The sequence below is a fragment of the Podarcis liolepis genome (genome assembly GCF_965112155.1).
Source record: "Podarcis liolepis genome assembly, chromosome: 12".
NCBI lineage: Eukaryota > Metazoa > Chordata > Lepidosauria > Squamata > Lacertidae > Podarcis > Podarcis liolepis.
This window is the reverse complement of record NC_139563.1, coordinates 24564825-24587829: the sequence shown is the minus strand read 5'-3', so window position 1 is coordinate 24587829 and position 23005 is coordinate 24564825. Positions and strand designations below refer to the sequence as shown.

The window sequence follows — 23005 nt, the reverse complement described above, 5'->3', positions numbered from 1 at the left end:
TGTTAACAATGCTTACAGATGACGAATTTTTCTGGACCAGAAACCATTGGACAGGGGATCTGTATCAGATCAATTCCTACTCAGCTCTAACATGGTACCAAGCAAGCAAAAGTTGCCAGCAACAGAATGCAGAATTATTGAGCATCACCGATTTACAAGAACAAGCATACCTGACAGGTAGGACATAACAAGGCTGACCTGAAGAAGCAATCAGTGTCCTGTGATATTCTGCTAATTAGTCAATACCGTCTCAACTATAGACAGCAACTTCATAAACATTATATAAGAAGTAACCTCACCCCTAGAGGAGTTTCGAACAATCCCCATACAGGTTATCCGTTGCATCTCAGGTTACCAAAGGATCTGGTAGTTCTTCTGTGTCTTTAACAACTGTATGAGGAACTGCATGTAAAGTTGTGTTGGTTGAAGATGATGAAGCATTGTACCTGCATACTAGACAGAATGTTTCATCTAATTTCTGCCCTAGAAGCATAAAAAATGAGTACGGTCGTACCTTGGTTCTTGAACGGAATGCGTTCCAGGAGTCTATTCGAGTTCAAGAACCAAGGCACAGCTTCCAATTGGCTGCAGGAGCTTCCTGAAGCCACTCAGAAGCCACTGAAGCCATGCTGGAAGTTCGGCTTCCGAAAATCGTTCAAAAACCAGAACAATCACTTCCAGTTTTCGATCGTTTGGGACAGGAACGTTCAAGTTGCAAGGTGTTCGGCTTCCAAGGTTCCACTGTATTTCTTTCATTTTCTCATTGGCCGCTGCCTCCAGCTTCCTAACTATAAACCTCATGCTACATAATATCTGCTTACCTGGGGCTCCGGAGGAGGATGTTTGCCACACAGTGTGACTGCAGCTGGGCCCAGGAGGCTGCCATCTTCCTGCCCAGCCAGGGGATGGGATGGCCACCTGGTACCCCTCCCCACCTCCGGCCATGCTGTGGCCTAATTCAACCCAATACCAGTATCCTGTGTCCACTCTGTCAGCCCTCCCTACAGCAGCTGCAGACATCATGTGCCTGTGGCAGTGATTCAGTATGACTGATATTCTTTTCCTTGAATAGGATTAATAAATGATAAGAAAAATGACTACTGGATTGGATTGAACTCTTTCGATGTTGAGAGTGGGTGGCAGTGGATTGGCGATCGTCCTTTTAGATATTTAAACTGGGCTCCAGGTGAGTAACCATTGGCATGCCAACAACTAAATAAATACTGAAAGCCGTCTCCATTTAGTATTCAGTCACATATGGTATTATTATTATTATTATTATTATTATTATTATTATTATTATTATTATTATAACATTGTATTCAGCCCTATACCTTCAGGTCTCAGAGTGGCTCACAGGATAAAATCACAATATAAAAACACAGAATATATAATCAAAATAAATAGGGTAAATGCTTCAAGGGATTTACTGGCGCCTATAAGATCTAGAATGGATACTACCCAAAGGAATTCTCTGGTTCTCACCAATGCCCTGAAGTTTAGTTATCCATTGTCTCATGGAGGGTATTCTCATTCCAGCACCCCCCCCCCCCCCCAGTGTTGACAAATGTTCGTTCTGGCAGCAGTCAGCAATGTTGCATTAGCTACCTCTCCCCTCTTGGTACAATAACTTTAACATATTCAAATAACAATATTAGAGGCTCCAAAACTTAGCCAATTATTACTTCTTCCCAGAATTTTCTGATTTTAGGACATATCCAAAAAATGTTACACATCCCAGCATTTTCTGCTTTAGGGCTCCAATAGGCATCATTCAATGTACTATATATCCAATTAAGACATAATAGTGTCTTAGGTACCAGCAGAAGAAAACACACACATTTAAACACATACAGAGTTATTTTCCATTTCAATGTCAACCAAGCAATTATACTTAACAACATATTTGGGAGAAGAAAAGGCTAAGGAGTAAGCCCGACACAAATCTGGAGTCCCTAAGACAGTGGGATGGCGCCCAGGGGTAGAGGAAGTGGGGGGCAGGGGGCAGTTTACCCCGGGTGTCACCACTGAGGGGGGTGACAAAATGCTAGGCGGCACTCATGGCGGGGCCTGCAGCGCACTCCCCTGGGAGTGACACGGTGGCTTGGGCACCCGCAGGCTCTGCGCTGCCCCAAATGGTCCGCCCGCTGCCTCCCCCTCAGCTGTAGGTCGGCTGAGTGGGAGGAGGCAGGCAGACTTCTCGGAGGCCCCATAGAGCGTCCCGCTCCAGCTCGCCCTGTCCCACAGGCAGCTGATCAGCTTGCTGCATCACTGATGGCATCTTATACACCTGCTTCCAGCAACTCCTGCAGCCAAACTAGTGTCAAACGTATTTCTCTGCTTCCTTTTGAACCACACCAGTAAGGCCAAGAGTGGGGTCTTGTCATCTGGGTAGCCCAGGACTTCCAGACACACTGTCCAGGCTTGCACCACAAGGAGGTCATTTTGGTGCTGTTACTGCAGCTGTTTGAGTTCATCCCCAGAGGTGCACTTTATTGTCTCTCAAGACAGACAGATGTCAGCAATAACAACACAAGCCTTACCCATTCCATAAAAGGGCTGTATATACATGCTTTAATAAATCAGTAAAGTGTATTGGTATTTAAAATCTTGTAAGCAACATCTTGAAATAAATAATAATTACAGTGTTGCCATGTTAGGACAAAGCAAAAAAAAAAAAAATAGTTTTTCTCACTCTTTCTTAAAGGTAGCCCATCTCCAGAAATAGAAAACATCTGTGGATCAATGCAGTCTGAAAATGGCAAATGGCAGAATAAAAAGTGTCAAGATAACATTGGGTACATTTGCAAGAGAGAAAATTCTTCATTAGATACTTCTGTTATTTCTTCAGGTAGGATGCTGCACTGGGAATGAAGTTTACCTTTATATTGTTGTACCATAAGTTATGGAGTGTGCCAGTGTCCAATATTTCTTAAAGCTTTTCTCTAGTAATGGAGGTTTTGCTATTTGTAGCAGTGTATGCAATGTAAAGCATTTTATTGGACTCAGATGCTGGAGGATATTTTATCAGTAGCCAAGAATAAGTTATCTATCGGTAAAGATGTAAGGCGTGGTCTAAAAAGGAACCTGGACCACATATGGCGGTGCCTGAGTAGATTTCCAAGGGATGGATATAATCTAGAATTCAATCGTGAAAAAAAGATGGGAATTATAGAAAAGAAATATATTGGAACTCCTGTACAAAGCTCTAACAGTCTTCCCCCTACACCTAACTTTGTGATTATTACATTTTTGTGTAGACCTTTGTGATCCTTATGAATGTGGTATATAATTATTATCAGTCAAGTCATTGAAAAGCTGTGAGTTGTGTGCAAAGAACTGTGATGTGGGCGATTCCTCCACACAGGGCACTGAGCCAAGGGGGAACAAAATAAATAAATAAGTAAATAATGAATGAATGAATGAATGCGAAAATAAGAAATATTGGGGAATGCCAATTTTTGTCCTCGCTCAGGGTGCCATATTCCCAAAGCCTGCCTCTGAGGAAACTATCTGCTAGGACTGCTGAGAATATATGATTGCAAGTTTATGCCATGCTATAAAAGTTTATATGTTCTATGACATTTCCTTGTGCTCCTGCTTGCTCAAGATCTTGTGCAAGTGGAAGGATGTCTTCAGATTTAATTTCACAATTTCCTGCAGTAAAGGGTGGACTCCTCAGATAGCCTGCCACTTCCACTCACTACACTCGGCTGAGCTGTGCAAATTCATAAAACATGCCTCACAGGGGGAGAGTAACCCCACTTCCCAGTCCCACCTCAGATCTTGTAGACTTGGCTCACCACCATTTTGTTACCTCAACTGGGTTTTGAAGTGGTTGCAGAAGGGGGGAGGGTGTTACCAGAAGCCTCTTCCTCAGAAGCTTTGACCACTTGTGGTGGTGCACCCTCTGCGGGTGCAGCTATTTTCAACACTGAGCAGGACTTTGAAGTACAGCTAATGATAGTGCTTTATCGTGACTTGGTGCAAACCTAGGACCTGTTCAACAACTTTCCTGGGATGAGGGAGCCCCATGTCGCCAGGGTTAAGTCTGGTAGACCCCAGTAAAGGAGCTATGTGAAGTCCCCTTCTGCATCATACATGACATTTGTCTCAGTCCCAAATTCTGTCATTGGATTAATTGACAATGCATAATTTCTAAGGAGCGTGTGTATATGTGTGAGAGAGAGCAGGTTGTGTAGCAGTTAAGGCATTGGGTAGGATCCATAGTAATTAATCAAAAGGGGTGCAGCTCTTTGGGTTTGCCTTCCAGGAAATTGGGGTACCCTGTTAAAGGTATCCTAAGAGAGGTGCTCATAAGCCCAGATGGGGGTTGAGGACCATAGCACTCCCCTAGGTGGCGATTCTGATGGGGTGCTCCTATTTGGTGTAAGTCATAGGGCATTCCTATCTCAGAATCGACCCCATCACCAGCAGTCAGCAGACCAGCTGACTGAAAAGAGAACCACCCAATGCCTGAGCCAAATTCATTTACATCTGTAATCAATAAAGTTGTGGCCTGTTTTGATCCAAGGACATAGCCCTGGTTGCTTTTTTTTTAAAAAAAATCATGTATGCAAGGCACCAGGCAGTGAGCACAGTGTACCTGAGCTTGCAGTTGTTGTTTTTTTAAGGAAATCCATCCAGTCATGCTATCTTAAATACGGTTTTTCTCTTTTTAGGCCGGTCAAAGCCTATTAAATGTTCAGATGGCTGGGCTGCATATGAAGGCCACTGTTACCGCCTTTACAGACACCTCAAGACGTGGCCGCAGGCACTATCATCCTGTCGAAAGGAAGGTGGAGACTTAATAAGTATACACAACATTGAAGAACACAGCTTCATCATTTCTCAGCTAGGCTACCGTAAGTATATCCAGAAAGTTTCGTTCTCCTGGTATCCAAGATATATGTGAGATAAAGGGGAAGAGAGTTTTTGAAGATTCAGGACAGATAGAAGAAAGGACTTCTTCACACAGCTCAGAATTAACTATGGAACTCGCTCCCAAAGGAGGCAGTGATGGCCACCAACTTGGATGGTTTTAAAAGAGGATTAAACAAATTTGTGGGAAAGAGGGCTATTGATGGCTACGAGCCATGATGGCTATTCTCTGCCTCCACAGATGGAGGTAGCAATGCTTCTGAATACCAGTTGCTGGAAGCCACAGGAGGGGAGAGTTTGCTCTTGTGCTCAAATCCTGCTTGCTGGTTTCCCAGAGGCATCTTGTTGGCCACTGTGAAAACAGGATGCTGGACTAGATGGAGCAGCAGGCTCTTCTTATGTTTTGTTGTTGTTACCACATGCTGGAATGGAATGTTATTGGGACCCCTTCCCTGATTAAAAATATTTTGGAGGGATTGTCTGTTGTTGTTGTTGTTGTTGTTGTAATGATGATGATGAATATGGGACACAAAAATGTCAAATGTGAGATATGGCACAGACTATTACAGCCTTCCTCAGCCTGGTTCCATCCTGATGTTTTGAACTACAAACCCTATACATTTCAGCATAACCAATGGGCAGGGATGATGGGAGTCTTATTCCAAAACTTTGGAGGGTACCAGGTTAGTGAAGATGCTAATGCATCTGTAATACTGCATTATGTGACCGACACTCCAAAATAAACTTTTTGGCTTGCCCAGGGGTGGGGGAATTCAGGCCTGGGCTCTCAGTCTAGCTTTTGGGGCTCTCCGTAGGCGACACACACTGGATGTGTTCAACATCCACCATAAGAGCTTTTGCTTTGCTGGTAGTGGCTCTTGCTTGCCTAGATGGAGAAGACAGTATGGCTGCAAGGGTCACTCGCCTAAAATTCAGAGTGGGTGGCAGTTGCAGTCCTGGCGCATCTCCCCAGGAGCAGAAAAGATCATTTTGCCCTCACAGCTGGCCATTGGAATACTCCTCAGCCAGCTGTGTGGGATGATGGGATTGCCTGTCAAAATTCTAAATATTCTGGGCCAATCAAGACCCTGGAGGGGTGGTTTGAGCAACAGATCCGAGTACTAGTCTTCACTCTGGTCCACCTGTGGAAAATTAAAAGCCTGCTGAGCATTGGGCTGCCAGCACAGTTGGCAGAAGAACAGCCTTCCCACCAACCCTATATACTGTTCCTTGGGCACCTCGTTTTGAAGACTTTGCTGTGGTTCAAAATGGTTGCTGTATTAGGGTCTGGGAAGGAATTTGCCTGCAAACAAATTTAGCCTGTTTGGGGTTTCTGTCTTCCTAATAGTAATCATCACAACTTTCAGCAGATAAGGTATTGGGTGGAATCTTTAGTCTGTCTTCAGGTGTGGGCTGACATGGTGGACCACCCCGACCACAAGCAGGTGCAATATCTCAGGGTATCCTGGAAAAGTGTTCAGAATCAAAGTTCTGTCCTGAAGGCAAGTGGGGAGCAGCTGGGCTTCTAATTGCAGCCTAGGGCAGGCCACCTTAGTTGACCCACATCTTGAGTTGGCCCTTAACCTCAGGCATGACCCTGCCCTAACTTCAGCCTTCTCCTAGCCAATACACAGCCAGTGCCTAAGCCTACCTACATCTGTAATCAATAAAGTTCTGGCTAATTGTTAATCCCCAAAAGTTGTTGTGGCAACTTTGTTCCTCCTGTCATCACTTGCCGCTCCCTTCCACAGAGAGGCTCACTGCACATGGGTGTGCAAAAACCCATAAGTTATGTGTGACTGAAATGTAGCATTGCTCTACCCACTCGTGTTTTTGGCCCAACGCACAACTGGCAATGCTCCTCGCAGGACATTCTGGATCCCTGGCTGAAAAAGGTTCCCCTCCACTGAGCTAGCTGCACATTAACATGTCTAATTGGGTGCTAATTCCCCATTTGTACCCCACAGAGCAGTGTAGCACAGGATCCTGTTCCACGCCCGAGTTCTTTGTAACTAAAGTCAGGGAGTAAATAACGTGATGAATTTGTGTTCTTAGAGCCGGAGGATAGTCTATGGATAGGACTGAATGACCGGAAGACTCAGATGTATTTTGAATGGAGTGATGGATCCACAGTGAGACTCACCAAGTGGCAGAAAGGAAGACCCACACACATAAATGATGTGCAAAATGACTGCGCATTCATGAATGGGGAGGTAAAAATAAGGAACGCTAATAGAGATGTTTTTCCCTTGGATTCGTCTTTGTGTGAAAGACCAAACAAATATGCTGACAGCTAATCTGACACTCCCACAGCTGTACTAGTGCACACCAAACTTTCCTACACTGTCCTTGTACTGTCCAGGTAAGCAACATAATTGGTGTAAGCAGGGTGACTCCACAACACCCTCCCCACCATGCCAGCTGCTCCTGTTGAGAGCTAATTGTATATTGCAATTCTAGGAGAAGTAGGGGTGTAAGGAGACAGTGATTTGCATCCCATCCTTTATTAGTCATAATTAGCACAGTTTCCATACCACTACATGAAAAATGATCTTCTTGAGAATCTCGCCTTCTTTCTTTTTCTTTTTCTTTTTTAAAGAGGAAGCTTCTAGCAGATATGATTGTGCCATCACTTTGGTGGTGATGCTTCAGTTCTGGGCATCGCTAAGTGTACCTTCCCATAAATAGAAAAATTAAAATAAATTACACAGTTCGTAAAAATAAATTGAAGAATACATTTTGCAAAGTAAAATAATATGCATGATCTGCAAACAAATGTAAACAATGCATTTTTAGAGACAAGATAATAGAAATCTGAATTTTATATCAGAAACGACTACAAAGGTGGGAATTAGGCCACCTCACCTTCAGTTCTCCAGTTGGGATAGAAGTATATTTTCAAATGCTACCAATTTTTTGCAGGCTGAAACCTGACTTTGTTTCTCATTAACAGGCTTGCAATAAATCTCTCTCTAATCCTTTTTTCTTGGTATTATTGGTTTAGGCCGGGGGTGGAGTGCCATTTTAGCTCGTTATCTGCACCACCACTCACAGTCTCACAACTTATTCTTTTTTCTCAGTATAGAAATTCATTATTGTAGAGGCTGTAGAATTCAGAGCAATGCAAATGTAATGGGCGTTTTGTGCAGCTGTCCCCCTTGTGCAACAATAGAAAACTTTGCATCAAGAAAATGAGAAAGTGTAAAGACAGTCTACCCTCCTTCACTGAGATACGCATTTCTTCACCTTTCCATCTCCAGAATGGATACTGGGCAGATAATTTTTGTGAAGAGGAACTTGGTTACATCTGTAAAAGAGCACCTTTGGCAATTCTTTCTGAAGAACCTGAAATTGCTGATCCAAATTGCCAAAAAGTAAGTATAAAGTGAACCATGTAGTAGTTTAAAAAGTGAAATAAGGATATATGCCATCCATTTCTATTCTTAATATTCTATTCTATAAGATTCTAGTCTATAGGATTCATTGCCCATTGATGCAGAGGCACCTCTAGCCTTGAGTTAAGCTGTACAGTTTTTCTCTCCCATATACACACCAATTGCATTCTCCCATCTTCAGCAACTACAACACCATTAGCTTTCCCCACTTCTTTTATTTTTTACTCCTAGCAATGGGAAAATCTAGACTGTTGTCCTAGAGTGTTTTCTGTTACTTAACTTTCTCTTTCTTTTGTTTGTTTATTTATTGAGAATAACAATTTATTAGCTGCACTGCTAGGACTTAAGGTTGAAACAATGATAAATAAAGCAAAATAAAGTAAACTCGGGAGTCCAGCATCACTGCTAAAAATGTATAAAACCTTGCCAGGTGGTGAAAAGGCCAAAGAGAATAAATGTGTTTTGCACACCCTCTGGAAGGCAAATAAATAAAAGCAAATGCAGATCTCAGGGAGGAATTTGCAGTGCCTTGGGGCAACTTTTTTCTCATGAGGGCAGTTCCAGCAGATACGCATTATACCATCCTCCCACTGCCCATAACAGGAAGAGACATTCTTATAAATCTGTGCTGGTCTCCAAGGTATCAAATGCTAAGCTTAATCAAATTTACTTGGAACCAAGGAAACTTCACTTCTGGATTATAGCCTGAAGCCACACTTCAAATTGAGCTCTCATGTGCTTATGGAAGTGTGTATTCTTTGGGGTTGTCATAGAATCACAGAATTGTACAATTGGAAGGGACCCAAAGGGTCATTTAGCCAACTCCCTGCAATGCATGAATCTCAACTAAAGCATCCATGACAGATGGCCATCCAGCCTCTGCTTAAAAACCTTCAATGAAGGATAGTCCACCATCTCCCAAGGGAGCCCATGGTCTAACAGCTCTTACTGTCAGACATTATTCTTGATCTCCATTCTTGTAATCAGAATACAGGTCCTGCCCTCCAGAGCAGGAGAAAACAAGCTTGCCCATCTTCCATGTGACAGCCCTTTAGATATTTGAGGATGGCTAGCGTATCTCCTCTTTCCCTGGCTAAAAATACCCTGCTCCCTCAACCATTCCTCATAAGGCTTGGTTTCCAGACCCCTGATCATCTTGGTCACCCTCTGCGATGGCCTGGGAATCCGATTCAGAGGCTGAACCGGAGGAACCCCAGCCTGCACAAGAGTCCCCGCCTCCAGGGCCGGCTGAGCTGAGGCGGGGCCTTGGATCTGAAGTGCCTGCACCTGCTCCGGATCCTCAGGAGCAGGTACCAGGTGACTCCACTCTAGCTCCGGAGGTGATTAAGGACACAGTGCCTACAGGTGCGCCTCTCCCGGCCCTGCCAGAGGAAGGTGAGTCTCCCCCTGGGTCCAGTAACTCCCCAGCCTCTCCTGAACTGCAGAGGCTTAGGGCAGAGAGGCGGAGGGAACTGGTTTCTCCCAGGAGGAGTGCTCGCCTTAAGGCCAGGAGAGGCGGGTCTCCTGGGGGCCGGGACCGCCCCTGGCCTCAGAGAAGATAAAGGCCAGTCAGCCCGGTCCCAGGTTGTGGGAGCAACGTTGTTGAGTACCTGCTCCTGCCCGGACCCAGACCTGCCCTTCCAGTGTTCCTGTCCCCGCCCGGCTTCCTGCTTCGGACCTCGCCTCGCTCTTTGTGAACTGTTTCCAGACCAGTGACCCAGGACCGGACTTTGACTACGCCAACGGTAACCTTCCCCCCGGGACCAGCACACCCTCCTCCGCACACATTCCAGCTGGCCAATATGCTTCTCAAATTGTGGTGCCCAGAATTGGACACAGTATTCCAGGTGTGGTCTGACCAAGGCAGAACAGAGCAGTGCTGTAACTTCCTTTTATCTGGACACTTGTTTATGCAACCTAGAATAGCATTAGCTTCTTTCTTTCATTCATTCTTTCTTTCATTTTGCTGTATCACATTGTTGACTCATGTTAAGCTTGTAGCCTACTAAGACCCGTGGATGCTTTTCACATGTACTACTGACAATCCAGGTGTCCCCTGTCTTATATTGGTGCAGCTGGTTCTTTCTGCCTAAGTGCAGAACCTTACATTTGTCCCTGGTGAATTCCACACAAAACGTTTTGCGATTCAGATAGCGCCCTGCGTGCATTTGAAGATCCTCTATTGAATACATGGAGCATTTCCTGAGTCAGAGAAAAGTATTGGACAAGGGAAGCTTATGCATATGCCTTGGAGCCTCTATGTGTACATTAAAGGCCCTTTATCAGTCTTTCTTTGTTAAGGTATTTAAATGTAAAGTTTCTATTTTATCCCTTAGTTATATATCAGGATTGTTCTGTTTTCACTTTTTGGTTTCACACTACTGCAATTTTCAAAAGGGCAAAAAATAATAAAGATTGTCACATTGGCTGGGGTAGCAACTTACTGGCAACAGCGCTGAAGGTCTCTGATTCATTGATCTATCCAATAAAAAAGAAACACTGCGAGTTCGTGCACTGGTGGGGTGATGACATCATTGTCCCTGGCAACATATAGGAGAACTCTGTGTAAGTTCCATGATGTCTAGTGGTGGATGTGATTCCCATCTCAGTAAATGTTCAGCAGCACCATTAAAATAAACGCAATGTCTCCATCCTGGTAATATTGTGGTAACATATGGTTTTTGGTTCTTCTATATCAACAGGGCTGGAGAAGGCATGGTTTCTACTGTTACTTAATTGAACAAACATCTGCAACATTTTCAGAAGCAAAGACATCATGTGCAGCAAATCATGGATCTTTGACTTCTGTGGAAAACAGGTATCAAAACTAAATGGTCTTTCTGTTTGGAGGGCATATACTGTATTCCTTTCTTCTTCCCTTTGCTGGACATGAAAGAGAAATGATTACTTTTCTTGTGACTATGGGTTGTTTCCAACTAAGGTTTGCTCACATTAAACTTGCTGATGGACATAAATTATCCGTGCTCATTAATTTCAATGGGTCTACTCTATTGTGAACAGGACTAACAACCATATGTGTTTTATGTGAGTGAAATGTGTAATTGCTATATTTCTTTGTCACATAATGAATATTAAGATTTGACCTGTAGCCTGTGACTAAGCTACTTTCTTGAATTAGCTGCTCTATGTTTCTTGAGAATTTCCTACTTGATTTGCAATCTGTGGCTTGCCTCACTTTCCTGAAACTTCTGCACTGCATGGACCTTGCACTCCTTGTCACTGATTTCATTACATGCAACTCCCGGTTTACACGGGGCACTGTGTGTCTAAGTGAAATTACATATACTTGAAACACCACTGAAAAAGCCTGCAAACACCTCGTTCTCCTCTACCCCCACCCTGTTCTGCCCATTTTTGTATGGGGTTTGGGTCACTTCCAGGTTCAACATGATGCATGCATGCACGCACAGACACACACATATTGGCTGTGCCTATAATGGTTGCTGCCTGTATTGTACCTGGGTGGTGGGGAGACTTTCAAATCCATTGTTTTTCTCTCTCAAGTGAGTGGATGTTTTCTAGAATTCCTTATAAAATCCTTAATCCTATCCTGTATGTATGTTACACATGTCGCCTAATGTGCAGCCTGGGCTGAGATTCTTCTGCTTCAGTTATTTGCTCTGGATGCACTTGCATTTTTTGTTTTTCACTTGTAAAATTGCTGTAGACTGAATTGTATAGATAGATGCAAAATGCAGGTATATTGCTTAGTGATAGTGGATCTATTGGTTTAGACACTTCCCTTTCTCCACTGTGACCTCTCCATTGTCCTGCTAGGCTCTGTAGAGAGCCAGTGTGGTGTAGTGGTTAAGAGCGGTAGTCTCGTAATCTGGGGAACCGGGTTCGCGTCTCTGCTCCTCCACATGCAGCTGCTGGGTGACCTTGGGCTAGTCACACTCCTCTGAAGTCTCTCAGCCCCACTCACCTCACAGAGTGTTTGTTGTGGGGGAGGAAGGGAAAGGAGAATGTTAGCCGCTTTGAGACTCCTTAAAGGGAGTGAAAGGCGGGATATCAAATCCAAACTCTTCTTCTTCTTCTTCTGTACTTCAACAGGAAGAGAACTGTCCTGTGGTAGGCCATCAATTTAGTTTTAATATATAGGAAATTAAAAATAATTCGAAAGAATTGATTACATATTCTTCTCCACAGATATGAACAGGCCTTCCTGACTAGTCTAGTTGGACTTCGTTCTGAAAAATATTTCTGGATCGGCCTTTCAGATGTAGAGCAACCAGGGACATTCAACTGGACAAATGGAGACGGTGTTCTGTTCACCCACTGGAACTCAGGAATGCCTGGTAGGTATTGCCTGGAGTCCATCAGGAATGGTGTTTCACAAAGGCTTTCTCCAATTGTTTTGAATATCTGTGAAGAACAAGGCTTAGCTGAACTTTTCTTGTACTTCCAAAAGGGCGACAACCCGGCTGTGTTGCCATGAGAACTGGGACTGCAGCTGGATTGTGGGATGTTGTGAACTGTGAGGAGAAGGCAGCTTTCATCTGCAAACGATGGGCAGAAGGTTTGACAACAACTCCTGCTCCCAAACCAACTCCTCTGCCTGCATGTCCAAATGAATGGCATCCAAGCAGTACTAGACATGTGTGTTTTAAGGTAGGTATACCATTTCTTGAGGATGCAGGTGGTGCTATGGCCTAAACCACAGAGCCTAGGGCTTGCCAATCAGAAGGTCGGTGGTTCGGATTCCCGTGATGGGGTGAGCTCCCATTGTTCGTCCCCAGATTCTGCCCACCTGGCAGTTCGAAAGCACGCTAAAGTGCAAGTAGATAAATAGGTACCGCTCTGGCGGGAAGGTATACGACGTTTCTGTGCGCTGCTCTGATTCGCCACATGACCCGGAAGCTGTCTGCGGACAAACGCCAGCTCCCTCGGCCTATAGAGCGAGATGAGCGCCGCAACCCCAGAGTCGTCTGCGACTGGACCTAACGGTCAGGGGTACCTTTACCTTTACCTTTATACCATTTCTTGAGTCAATTTCAGTGCCAGTTCTTGCTTGTTTCAAAACAAGGATGGATACATATTTCAGTATGTCCGTTTTAATTTCAGTGTTACTGCTCAGTGCAGGTTTTTTATCGCTACTCTTTTTATAGTGGGGTTTGGTTCCATGATTTATTTGAACTGTCAATATTCAATTGCTTATTAAAAGTTTTATAGATGGGGAGGGTGGAAGGTAGATCTCTGGTAGGTTTGCAGTAGATCAAAATGGACTTACAGAACTGGCATTAGAGCAGAAGAAGCAACCTTCTGACCTTCTGTAGAAGAGAGACTGTGCTTGTGCAGTTTATCCAGGACTTTCAGATGGAAACACAGAGAGATTTGTGCTTCCCTGTGTTACCTGCTCTCTCAAGAACCACCAGTCTGTGAGTTCCTTGTGCAAAGGCAGGAGGAAGGGCAGCAGGTGGGAGGGACAAAATGTTGGGAGGAAAGTTCAAACTGGCATCAGTGGGAGCCTCCTGCACAAAGCTATTTCCGTACATTTTAAAAGCATGTACAATTATGCCATGTCTACTTTGGTCATTAGCCACCATTGTTAAATGCCAAATAGGTGTTCATGCAAACCACACAAGATCTCACTATGAATGAATTTTGCAAGATTTGTTATTACCAATATGCAATTGTATTTATATGCATTTAGGCCTATTACAAAGAAACAAAGAACAGGAAATCTTGGTTCGAAGCGCAAGATTTTTGTAGAGCAATTGGAGGAGACCTAGCTTCTATTCACAGTGAAAATGAAAGAAATGTTATAACGGAATTGTGAGTTTCATTAAATGGTATTTCCTTCACTTTGTCTCAGTATCAAAAAGGGTTGGGGAAGACATTTGCATTTTTTCTTGTGAACCTCCCAATTGACACTTCCTGAACCAAGGTGTGAACCCAAACACTTCTCTCCTCTGAAATGCATGTACTAAAATGGCCTGCCTCTCACTCACTTCCCTCACGCCCCTCTCTCTTTGCACAGGTTCTGTAGCTGCAGTTTGTGTGTAACTATCTTACAATGCAGTTGTACCTTGGAAGTTGAACAGAATCCATTCCGGAAGTCCGTTCAACTTCCACAACGTTCAGAAACCAAAGTGCGGCTTCTGATTGGCTGCAGGAAGCTCCTACAGCCAGTCAGAAGCTGCGGAAGCCCCGTCGGAAGTTTGGCTTCCTAAAATAGTTTGCAAACCGGAACAGTCACTTCCGGGTTTGTGGCATTCGGGAGCCAAAACATTCGAGAACTACCGTATTTTTCGCCCCATAGGACACACTTTTCCCCCTCCAAAAATGAAGGGGAAATGTGTGTGCGTCCTATGGGGCGAATGCAGGCTTTCGCTGAAGCCTGGAGAACGAGCGGGGTCGGTGCGCACCAACCCCTCTCGTTCTCCAGGCTTCATGCAGATCTCCGCAAGCCGTGGGAGCCTGTGCCGGGCTCCTGCTGCTTGCGGAGAATTGCCTGCATGCCAAAGGCTGGGCGCGCTGAATTCAGTGCACCCAGGCTTCACGCAGCTCTCCGCAAGGCGGGGAGCCCGGCGCTGGGCTCCCGCTGCTTGCAGAGTGTTGCCTGCATGCCGAAGGCTGGGTGCGCTGAGTTCAGCGCGCCCAGACTTCGTGCACCTCTCCGCAAGGCACAGGAGCCCGGGGCTGGGCTCCCACGGCTTGCGGAGAGTTGCCTGTTCTGGGGGCTGGGGTCGGGGGAAGCTCGGGCTTCCCCCACCCCAGCCCCACGCCAGGGGGGGGGAATACTTCCCCCCCTTTATTTTCCCCCCAAAAAACTAGGTGCGCCTTATGGGACGGTGTGTCCTATAGGGTGAAAAATACAGTAAGCTGTTTGAAAAACCAAGATACGATTGTAAAGGAAACACAACTTGCTATATGTTGAGGTGGTAACTTTTCCTACTGCCCCACACTTTCCAAGAGCACCTCCTGTTTCCATAAATGAACCATGTGCATAGGGTTGTGTGCATGTCCAATAAGAGCGAGGCTCACTTGTAGGGTGATGGTTATGTGGGTGGAAAAGCAGCATGGCCCTGCTTGTCTGGGGTGGGGGTGCTCCGGCATCATCAGTGGCTTGCCTGCCCCGGGCGCCAACAACTAACGCTATGCCACTGCTTTGAGTCACCACTTTGCCAAGCTTTACTAAAAGTAAGAGCTGATGCTGGCTCCTCCCATATTTCATATTATCCCACCACTTCTTGAACATTCATCCCAGTGACCAGCAGCTGGGAGCTACCGATTTTCCTAGAAGGCACTACATTGTCACATAGTTAGCTTTGTTCTGAGGGGGGCTTCTGGGAAGCAAAAGGAGAAAGTTTTATCAAATGTATAAATGAACTCATGGGCTGCAGAGGACTGGGGACACCTGGATTATAATGTGGTCACCTATACAGAACCAATAACTTAGTTTGAAATCCAGGTGTGCTTAAGAATTGACCATGTGAGCAGAAATTAGACACACACAGTTCCTGCTCCAAACAGCACACCCGCTCCAGAAATCTGACACTGTACCAAAAATTAAATGTATGAACTGGTGATAGATTCATTTATGCTATTTTTCTAAAGAATATCAAGCTAGTCACAATACAGACAACTTCCCATTGACACGCGTTGCTGCAAACCCGTAAGTGGCACGACAAAGCACAAAAACAGCCCTAAAGAGTGCAAAAATGGCACAAAAACAGCACATAGCAATCTCATTAGCTTTTCCAAGGGCAATCCCAGCAGCCTTTGCATTGACCTTTGAGGCCAGTGGAGAGTTGGAGTTTGAGAATGGAGGTTTGGAGGGAGCAATTGTGGCAGAGTTCAGTGGTCTGCTGTTTTTATAAAAAAAAAGGTTCCCAGAGGTTTTGGAGGGTGTTTACAGGCTTTTTCAATGGTGTTCAATAACATGGTTTTACTTAAAGGTATTGTGTCTTGGAATGTATCCCTTGTGTAAATGGGGAGTGGTCTGTACCATGAAGTTTAAAACACCAACTGTATCTACCTCCATACTCGGTTTGCAATTTTCTGATCTCTGTATATTTATTGTTATATATTTTAGAATTAGGAAAAATGGTGGTGGTTATTGGACTGGTTTCAGTGAGTTGGCACCCAATAAAGGATATACTTGGAGTGATGGATCTCCTGTAAGTAAATGACCTCTTACTCTCGAACTGAACTTTGACAGATCCCATAGCAGTGTTTTCGATTTTAAGTCACTGGAAATTTCAGTTTTTATAAACATGATTTGCTTGTAATCTCATTTTTAGATTCAACACTTACGACAGTTACTACAAAGCAGTGGCGGAGCTTCATGCTCCAGCAATGGGGGGTGGAGAGCAGACGGGGGCGTGGCTGGCTGACATCCTGGGGGCATGGCACGCGTCCCGGGAGCATTGTGCACTGCCCAGAGGAGCGTGGCATGCATCCTGGGGCTGTGGCGCGCCGCCTGCGGGGTGCAGCGCCCAGCGCGGGTCAGGTAGGCACCCCACCAGGATCGCGCTGCTGGGGGTAATGCGCTCCCACCGCCCCCTCTTCTTCCACCAGTGCTGAAGAGTTGCTGCTTGGATTAGATTTGTTTTTATATGTTTAAATGAACATTTTTTTATTTCAAAAACAAGGATACTGGAGCAGGAGAGCACACGTTGACTGCCTGGTTTATGTTGTTTTGAGTATGTGGGCAGGTAGGCTGCATTCCTGGAACCAACAAGTGTTAAAATCAAAGCAATGATTCAGATTCCTGGAACAGCCAGGCTAGCTAGCTTCTTGGTCAGGTAACTGGCCATCCTAGTAACAAAGGAAGTGGTTTGGCATTAGAGGAAAAATGGGTGGGGCCCCTCCCTCAACTCGCTTGTAGTTAGAAAGCCAAAGGCATGGGCCACAGGGCCAGTCATCTAGATAACTTACAGTGACCAGAACTGATTCTTTATAATAACCTATAGGATCAACACAATATTAATAAACAAATGACAGCCCATCTCTCTCTCTACATATGCACATGCACACATGTGTACAAATCTTTCAAAGACTGCAACATAAGTCTGTCTCCTTTTCTGTATATTACCGCTAAAGCCCCCCCCTTTTTTTTTAGAAAGAGTAAGAAATCTTTATTCTCACTGTAGGTAGACTATGAAATGCATATTTATGGTCGTGATCGTCACCATGAAGACACGGGATGCAGAGCCATCTATGTCTATAGTTCGTGGCAGAGTTCTGACTGGTGTGAACATTTTAAGAATTGGGTTTGCCAAATAAAGAGAGGTAAGGTCCCTTTTAATCTAACACTAGTTCATTAAGCAAAGTGAACAGGCTTTTTGCTGCTCTGCTGAAACCTGGCATTTTAACATGTTTATTACATGCCTAACTTTTCAGAGGAGGAAATAATAATGTGAAATACATTCAGCCGTCATTAAGAATGTTGCAGAGTTCAGATCCTTGGCTTTCATATTATGAGATATGAAGTACAGGTGTCTCCACACTTGCACATGATGAGCATGCATGCTCCCGCTGACATGTGTGCCCTTTTTGGCACCAAAAGGGGCAGGAGCAGTACAAGGTGTGGGCAGAACAGGGAAATCCCCACTCATGTTCATCCCAGCGACGCACACAGTAGCCGGGAACAAAACCCCAGTGTAAGTGGGGATTCCCCTGTGTTCCATTTTGATGAGAACGAGGGATCTAGTGCATCAAACTCTTTGTGAATACAGAAGCCACTGGTTGTTCTGTCGCATTTTTCTGTCAGAATTACAGAAATGTCATATGCTATAAATGACACTTTAATTTTTATGTACTCCTGTTTGCAATATGAAACGATGTAAGAAAATAGAAATTACGCTAGGGTCCATTATAATTAATGTGTTTTGTTTTTCAGGTGTAACAGTGAAAAAAGATCCAGTCGTTGGTTTTGGTATGTTGGGTGATTCCACCTTTCCTTGGGTCATGCATGCCTCTTTTAAGCAGCACCATGGAAAGTAGGGCTGGGGCTGCCTTATCAGCTCTCTTGGGCCATTGATGGTTCTGCCAAAGATGCAAGTGCTCGCTGGCTTGGGCTTGTTCAACACTGCCTTCCCTCAGGTCACACAGGTTTAAGTAGCCCCAGGGAAAGTGAGAGAGGAGCCACCCCATCAGTTTCTTTTCATTCATTGGAAATTCTGTCAGGAGCCAGCGGCAGCTGCTTCCTAACCTGGGCTTGCTTGCTTGGATTACATATAATTGGGGAGGGACTGTATCTTAGTGATAGAGCATCTGATTTGCATGAGGGAGGTCCCAGGTCCTCCATATCTCCAGGTAGGACTGGGAGACATCCCTGACTGAAACCCTGGAGATTACAGCCTGGCGGTATTGACAGTACTCAGTTAGGAGGACCAGTGGTTTGGCTTAGGCACCCCCTATGTTCCTGAGTGTCAGATCTCCTTAGCTGCTGTACATCATATTCTTATAACTTCTCCTCCCCCTCCCCTTTATTATTTTTGCATTTTCATTGGCTAGGCTAAGAAGATTGTACCGCTTTGGAGTGTAGGATTGTCCCTCCACTTTTTTGTCAGGCTGCACTACCAGTGCACAATTTAACAGCTTGATACACACAAATTAGCACACACACTGGCAGAATGTGGTTCTCCAGCTTCAGAAAAACCACCTGCTTGCCTGAAGTTTAGTTGTACTAGGCAACTACTGAGTGTGAGTGAGAGCAAGAGAGATGTCATCTCAGTACAGTCATACCTTGGAATTTGAAAGGCTTAGTCACTGAACGTTTTGGCTCACAAACAATCGCAATACGGAAGTGAGTGTTCTGGTTTTCCAATGATTTTTGGAAGTCAAATGTCTGGTGTGGCTTCCCCAGCTTCCAATTGGCTGAAGGAAGCTCCTGCAGCCAATCGTAAGCCACGCCTTGGTTTTCGGATGGTTCCAGAAGCCGAATGGACTCTTGGAACACATTCCGCTCTGCAACCAAGGTACGACTGTACTAAGTATGTCTACCCAGAATTAAGCCCCACTGAAATAAGTTCAAGAGTGATGATGTCACAACCCCACTGCCCTTCTCCACAAAAAGATCGCCCATCATGGGGATGAAGGCTGATTCTGTTTCATATCTGGTCCGAAACCCAGACTGAAAAGGCCAAGAAAATCAGTTCTCTCCAAGAGCATCTAAACTACTACTAAACCTCTCATGCACCTTGCCCCTCAAAGGACCACTGGTGCTTTACCAGCTACCTTATGTGAAATCATAAGACAGTACCTTTAAAAATGCAGTGTCTTGCATACTTGCATTTTAGCTAATGTCCCGTCCCCCCAAATAATGCTGTTATCATCACCACTGAACCAACTTTTTTCCCCCTTGGGAAATATATGTCCATGGTTCTAGGTGCTCTTTTCATATTTTACTTTTGAAATATTTTATCAGGGTAACCAAACTGTTTTGTTTCTAGTTGAATGTGAACAGGAATAAAGCATGGAGTAGAAAAGGGGAGTGTGGTGGTGGTGGTGGGGAGTCCTTGTAAGTTTCAAAACTGAAATAATGTATCTGTCTAAAGTAGGAGGGTCCTCATTAAGATCACTGAAGTTGCTTAGCTGGACCACTTGTTCTGTGAATTAATGTTATTCACATGTTTATATACCTCTTCAAAATCTTTTGATGAAGGGTAGCTGAGAAATATTTGAAATCAAATAAATAAAAATATGCTTTCTTTTGCAGAAAATGAATTTACAATAATTGAAAATGGATGGATTTTGTATAATGAGAGCGAGTACTATTTCAGCAATGCGAGTTCATCTGCAGAAAGAGCATGGGAATTCTGCAAGAAGCAACATGCAGATCTTGTGGTCATTGAAAGTGAAAGTGAAAGACAGTTTTTGTGGAAATACGTAAGAAATATATGGAACATATGCTTTCTTAATCAAATATAGCTGGGTTTTAAAAAGAGCCAGATACATTGTTTGATAATAGCCATTTTGTTGCCTGACGAACATTTTCTTCTGCATGGTGTCACCGAAGCTTGCAGAGATAATTGGTGCAATCCTATGCATGTCTGCGGAGAAGTAAGTCTCTTGACTTCAATGGGTCTTACTTTCAAATAAGTCTGTAGAAGATTGCAGCCTAAATTTAAAGACCTAATTTGAGCCTTTGTGGTCATATGCTTCCATTGTAAAACAAGGCACGGATGGGGAAGTAAGACTTGCCAAATAGAAATCTACATACATTCCTCTCACCATCACCCCACCCCCCAAATAATTGTTACAATTCAGGCATGATTCACAGCCACAGCAATATGCTGATAATAGTTTCCATGTGATCAGGGGTCCACACAGGTATGGAAATAGGATTCCTGAATGGGCTGACCAGGTTGTGTGATAAATGCCAAATCTAGTACTAGACTTTCCAGGCATTGCTTGTGCTGGCAATTATCTCAATCTGTCCAACCACATGAGAAGAAATTTAACAGGAACTGAGGTACAGTGCCCATCAAACAGTTTCTGATTATGCTCCTCTTGTTAGGTCTCACAAGAAGTTATATTTTCCATTCCTGTTGGAGCTGGCATTTTCTGTGGCTATATTGAACTACTTTCCAGCAAACCGGGTTCTTTCAAAACCTAAAAATAGTTGTTTCAGTATTTATTTCTGTGACTAAGCATGTAATTTTAATTCCACCAAAGTTAAAAATGCCATGCAGAAATCGTTTTCTAAGAAACTTGATGGTTCTGGTAATATGCCATCAAATGTTTGGGAGGAGCAGAAACTTCTCAATAGATTCTATGGGGCCTCTCTTGAAAGTATGGTGGGCTTATCACTCAGAATTTCACCTTCTGTCTTCACCTGCCCAACCACCCTTTCTACCTTTCTCTTCACCCATTATGAAAACTTCTTTCTAGCCCCTTCTTATCCCTTCCCTCTTCTAGTTGGTTAAATGTTTAGTTGGTTGGTGGTTATTTTAATTTGGGTATAACTGTAAATTGCTTTTACAGATAGGTAGCTGTGTTGGTCTGCCATAGTCAAAATAAAAAAATTCCTTCCAGTAGCACCTTAAAGACCAACTAAGTTAGTTCTTGGTATGAGCTTTCGTGTGCATGCACACTTCTTCAGATACACTGAAACAGAAGTTGCCAGATCCTTCTATATAGTGAGAAGGTGGGGAGGGGTCTTACTCAGAAGGGTGGTGGGAATGGGTGTTTGGCAGATAGCTGAGATTAGCCTGTTGACGACTCTTAATGACTGCAATAGGGCTTACAGGAAAAGGCATGGGGTGAGAAGGTGAAAAATGGCTTAGTCATGTATAATGAGATAAGAATCCAATGTCTTTGTTCAGACCAGGTCTCTCCATGGTTTTAAGTTTGGTAATGAGTTGCAATTCAGCAGCTTCTCTTTCCTGTCTATTTCTGAAATTCCTTTGTAGTAAAACAGCTACTTTGAGATCTTGTATAGAATGTCCTGGGAGATTGAAGTGTTCTCCTACTGGTTTCTCTGTTTTGTGATTCTTGATGTCAGATTTATGTCCGTTTATTCTTTGGCGTAAGGTTTGGCCTGTTTGTCCAATATAGAGAGCTGAAGGACACTGTTGGCATTTGATGGCATACACAATGTTAGACGAGCAATTAAATAGTCCCGAGATGGTATGTGTGATGTTGTTGGGGCCAGTAATGGTGTTGTCCGGGTGTATGTGGCAGCAAAGTTGGCATCTGGGTTTATTGCAGGCTCTGGTGCCAGTGTCCGTGTTAAGTCTGGTTGCGGTATTATTGTGGGTTAGGAGTTGTTTAAGATTGGGTGGCTGTCTGTAGGCAATGAAAGGTCTTCCTCCCAGAGCTTGAGAAAGAGAACTGTCATTGTCCAGGAGAGGTTGTCGATCTCTGATGATGCGTTGTACTGTTTTAACTTGGGAGCTGTAAATTGCTTATTATTAATGCTGCTGCTGTTGGTTTCTATTAATTTATTGGTTTGTTTGTTGCTCATATAGGATATTTTCTTTTTCAATGTTTTATGATTTTGTGATTTTATATATGTTATAAGCCGCCCAGAGTGGCTAGGGAAACCCAGCAAGATGGGTGGGATATAAATTTAAAAACTATTATTATTATTATTTCTTTCCTCTTTATTTCCTCCTTTTATGTCATTTGTTACTTTTCCTCTTCTTTGTCTTCACTAAGAATGACAAATTCACTAAATGAACAACAGACTAGGTAAACACCGTGCTATATTATGGCCTGGAAGTTGGTGGAGTGGGGTGCAATGTTACTGAGTTATATAGAAAATAGAAATCTTCAAATAACCAGCTAAAATGGAAACATTTTTAAAAAAAACTTTCTTCTGTGCTTACCCTCGTTGTAACTGACAGGTTTTAATTTGTTTTAATTGAAAAGCTTTAATTTTATTTTTAAACAGCATGGACATGCTATGTTCGTAATTACAAACCTCTTTCTGTCTTGCCTGATTCTGCACTTCCTATGGGACAGCTGAATTATCTTGCCCTGGAGAATATGTGATTGCTTTATTGTTGCATTTACTTCCCATTTTTCTTTGTATGTTGTAGAATCAGCTTTATCGCAGTGATTATGACCATTATATTGGTTTAACTGTGGATTTTGAAAAAAGTTACCGGTAAGTAAACACAAGTAAACAAACAAACAAACAAAAAGTGGAAATCAGATTTTTAGTTCTTGTGCCCAAAATAGCAGTTGTCATTTTCATCACTGGATAACCTTCCTTTGCCTAGAAGGGACGCGGGTAGCACTGTGGTCTAAAC

The 23005-nt window shown here is 43.8% G+C and overlaps 1 protein-coding gene across 3 annotated transcripts in view; it reads left to right on the top strand.

Moving 5' to 3' along the window:
- Positions 1 to 23005, top strand: part of LOC310689629 (macrophage mannose receptor 1-like) — a 158629-nt gene that overhangs the window by 69858 nt on the left and 65766 nt on the right. For 2 of the 3 annotated variants that reach the window (XM_083467372.1, XM_083467371.1), the window contains 15 exons: positions 19 to 177; positions 1073 to 1186; positions 2708 to 2851; positions 4683 to 4865; positions 6937 to 7094; positions 8142 to 8255; positions 10979 to 11094; positions 12447 to 12595; positions 12709 to 12908; positions 13951 to 14072; positions 16336 to 16420; positions 17396 to 17534; positions 18145 to 18180; positions 19966 to 20135; positions 22793 to 22860. In XM_083467372.1, the coding sequence (XP_083323498.1) occupies positions 19 to 177; positions 1073 to 1186; positions 2708 to 2851; positions 4683 to 4865; positions 6937 to 7094; positions 8142 to 8255; positions 10979 to 11094; positions 12447 to 12595; positions 12709 to 12908; positions 13951 to 14072; positions 16336 to 16420; positions 17396 to 17534; positions 18145 to 18180; positions 19966 to 20135; positions 22793 to 22860 (1957 nt within the window). The remainder of the gene's footprint in view (positions 1 to 18; positions 178 to 1072; positions 1187 to 2707; positions 2852 to 4682; positions 4866 to 6936; positions 7095 to 8141; positions 8256 to 10978; positions 11095 to 12446; positions 12596 to 12708; positions 12909 to 13950; positions 14073 to 16335; positions 16421 to 17395; positions 17535 to 18144; positions 18181 to 19965; positions 20136 to 22792; positions 22861 to 23005) is intronic. The other variant, XM_083467370.1, reaches the window with a different exon arrangement.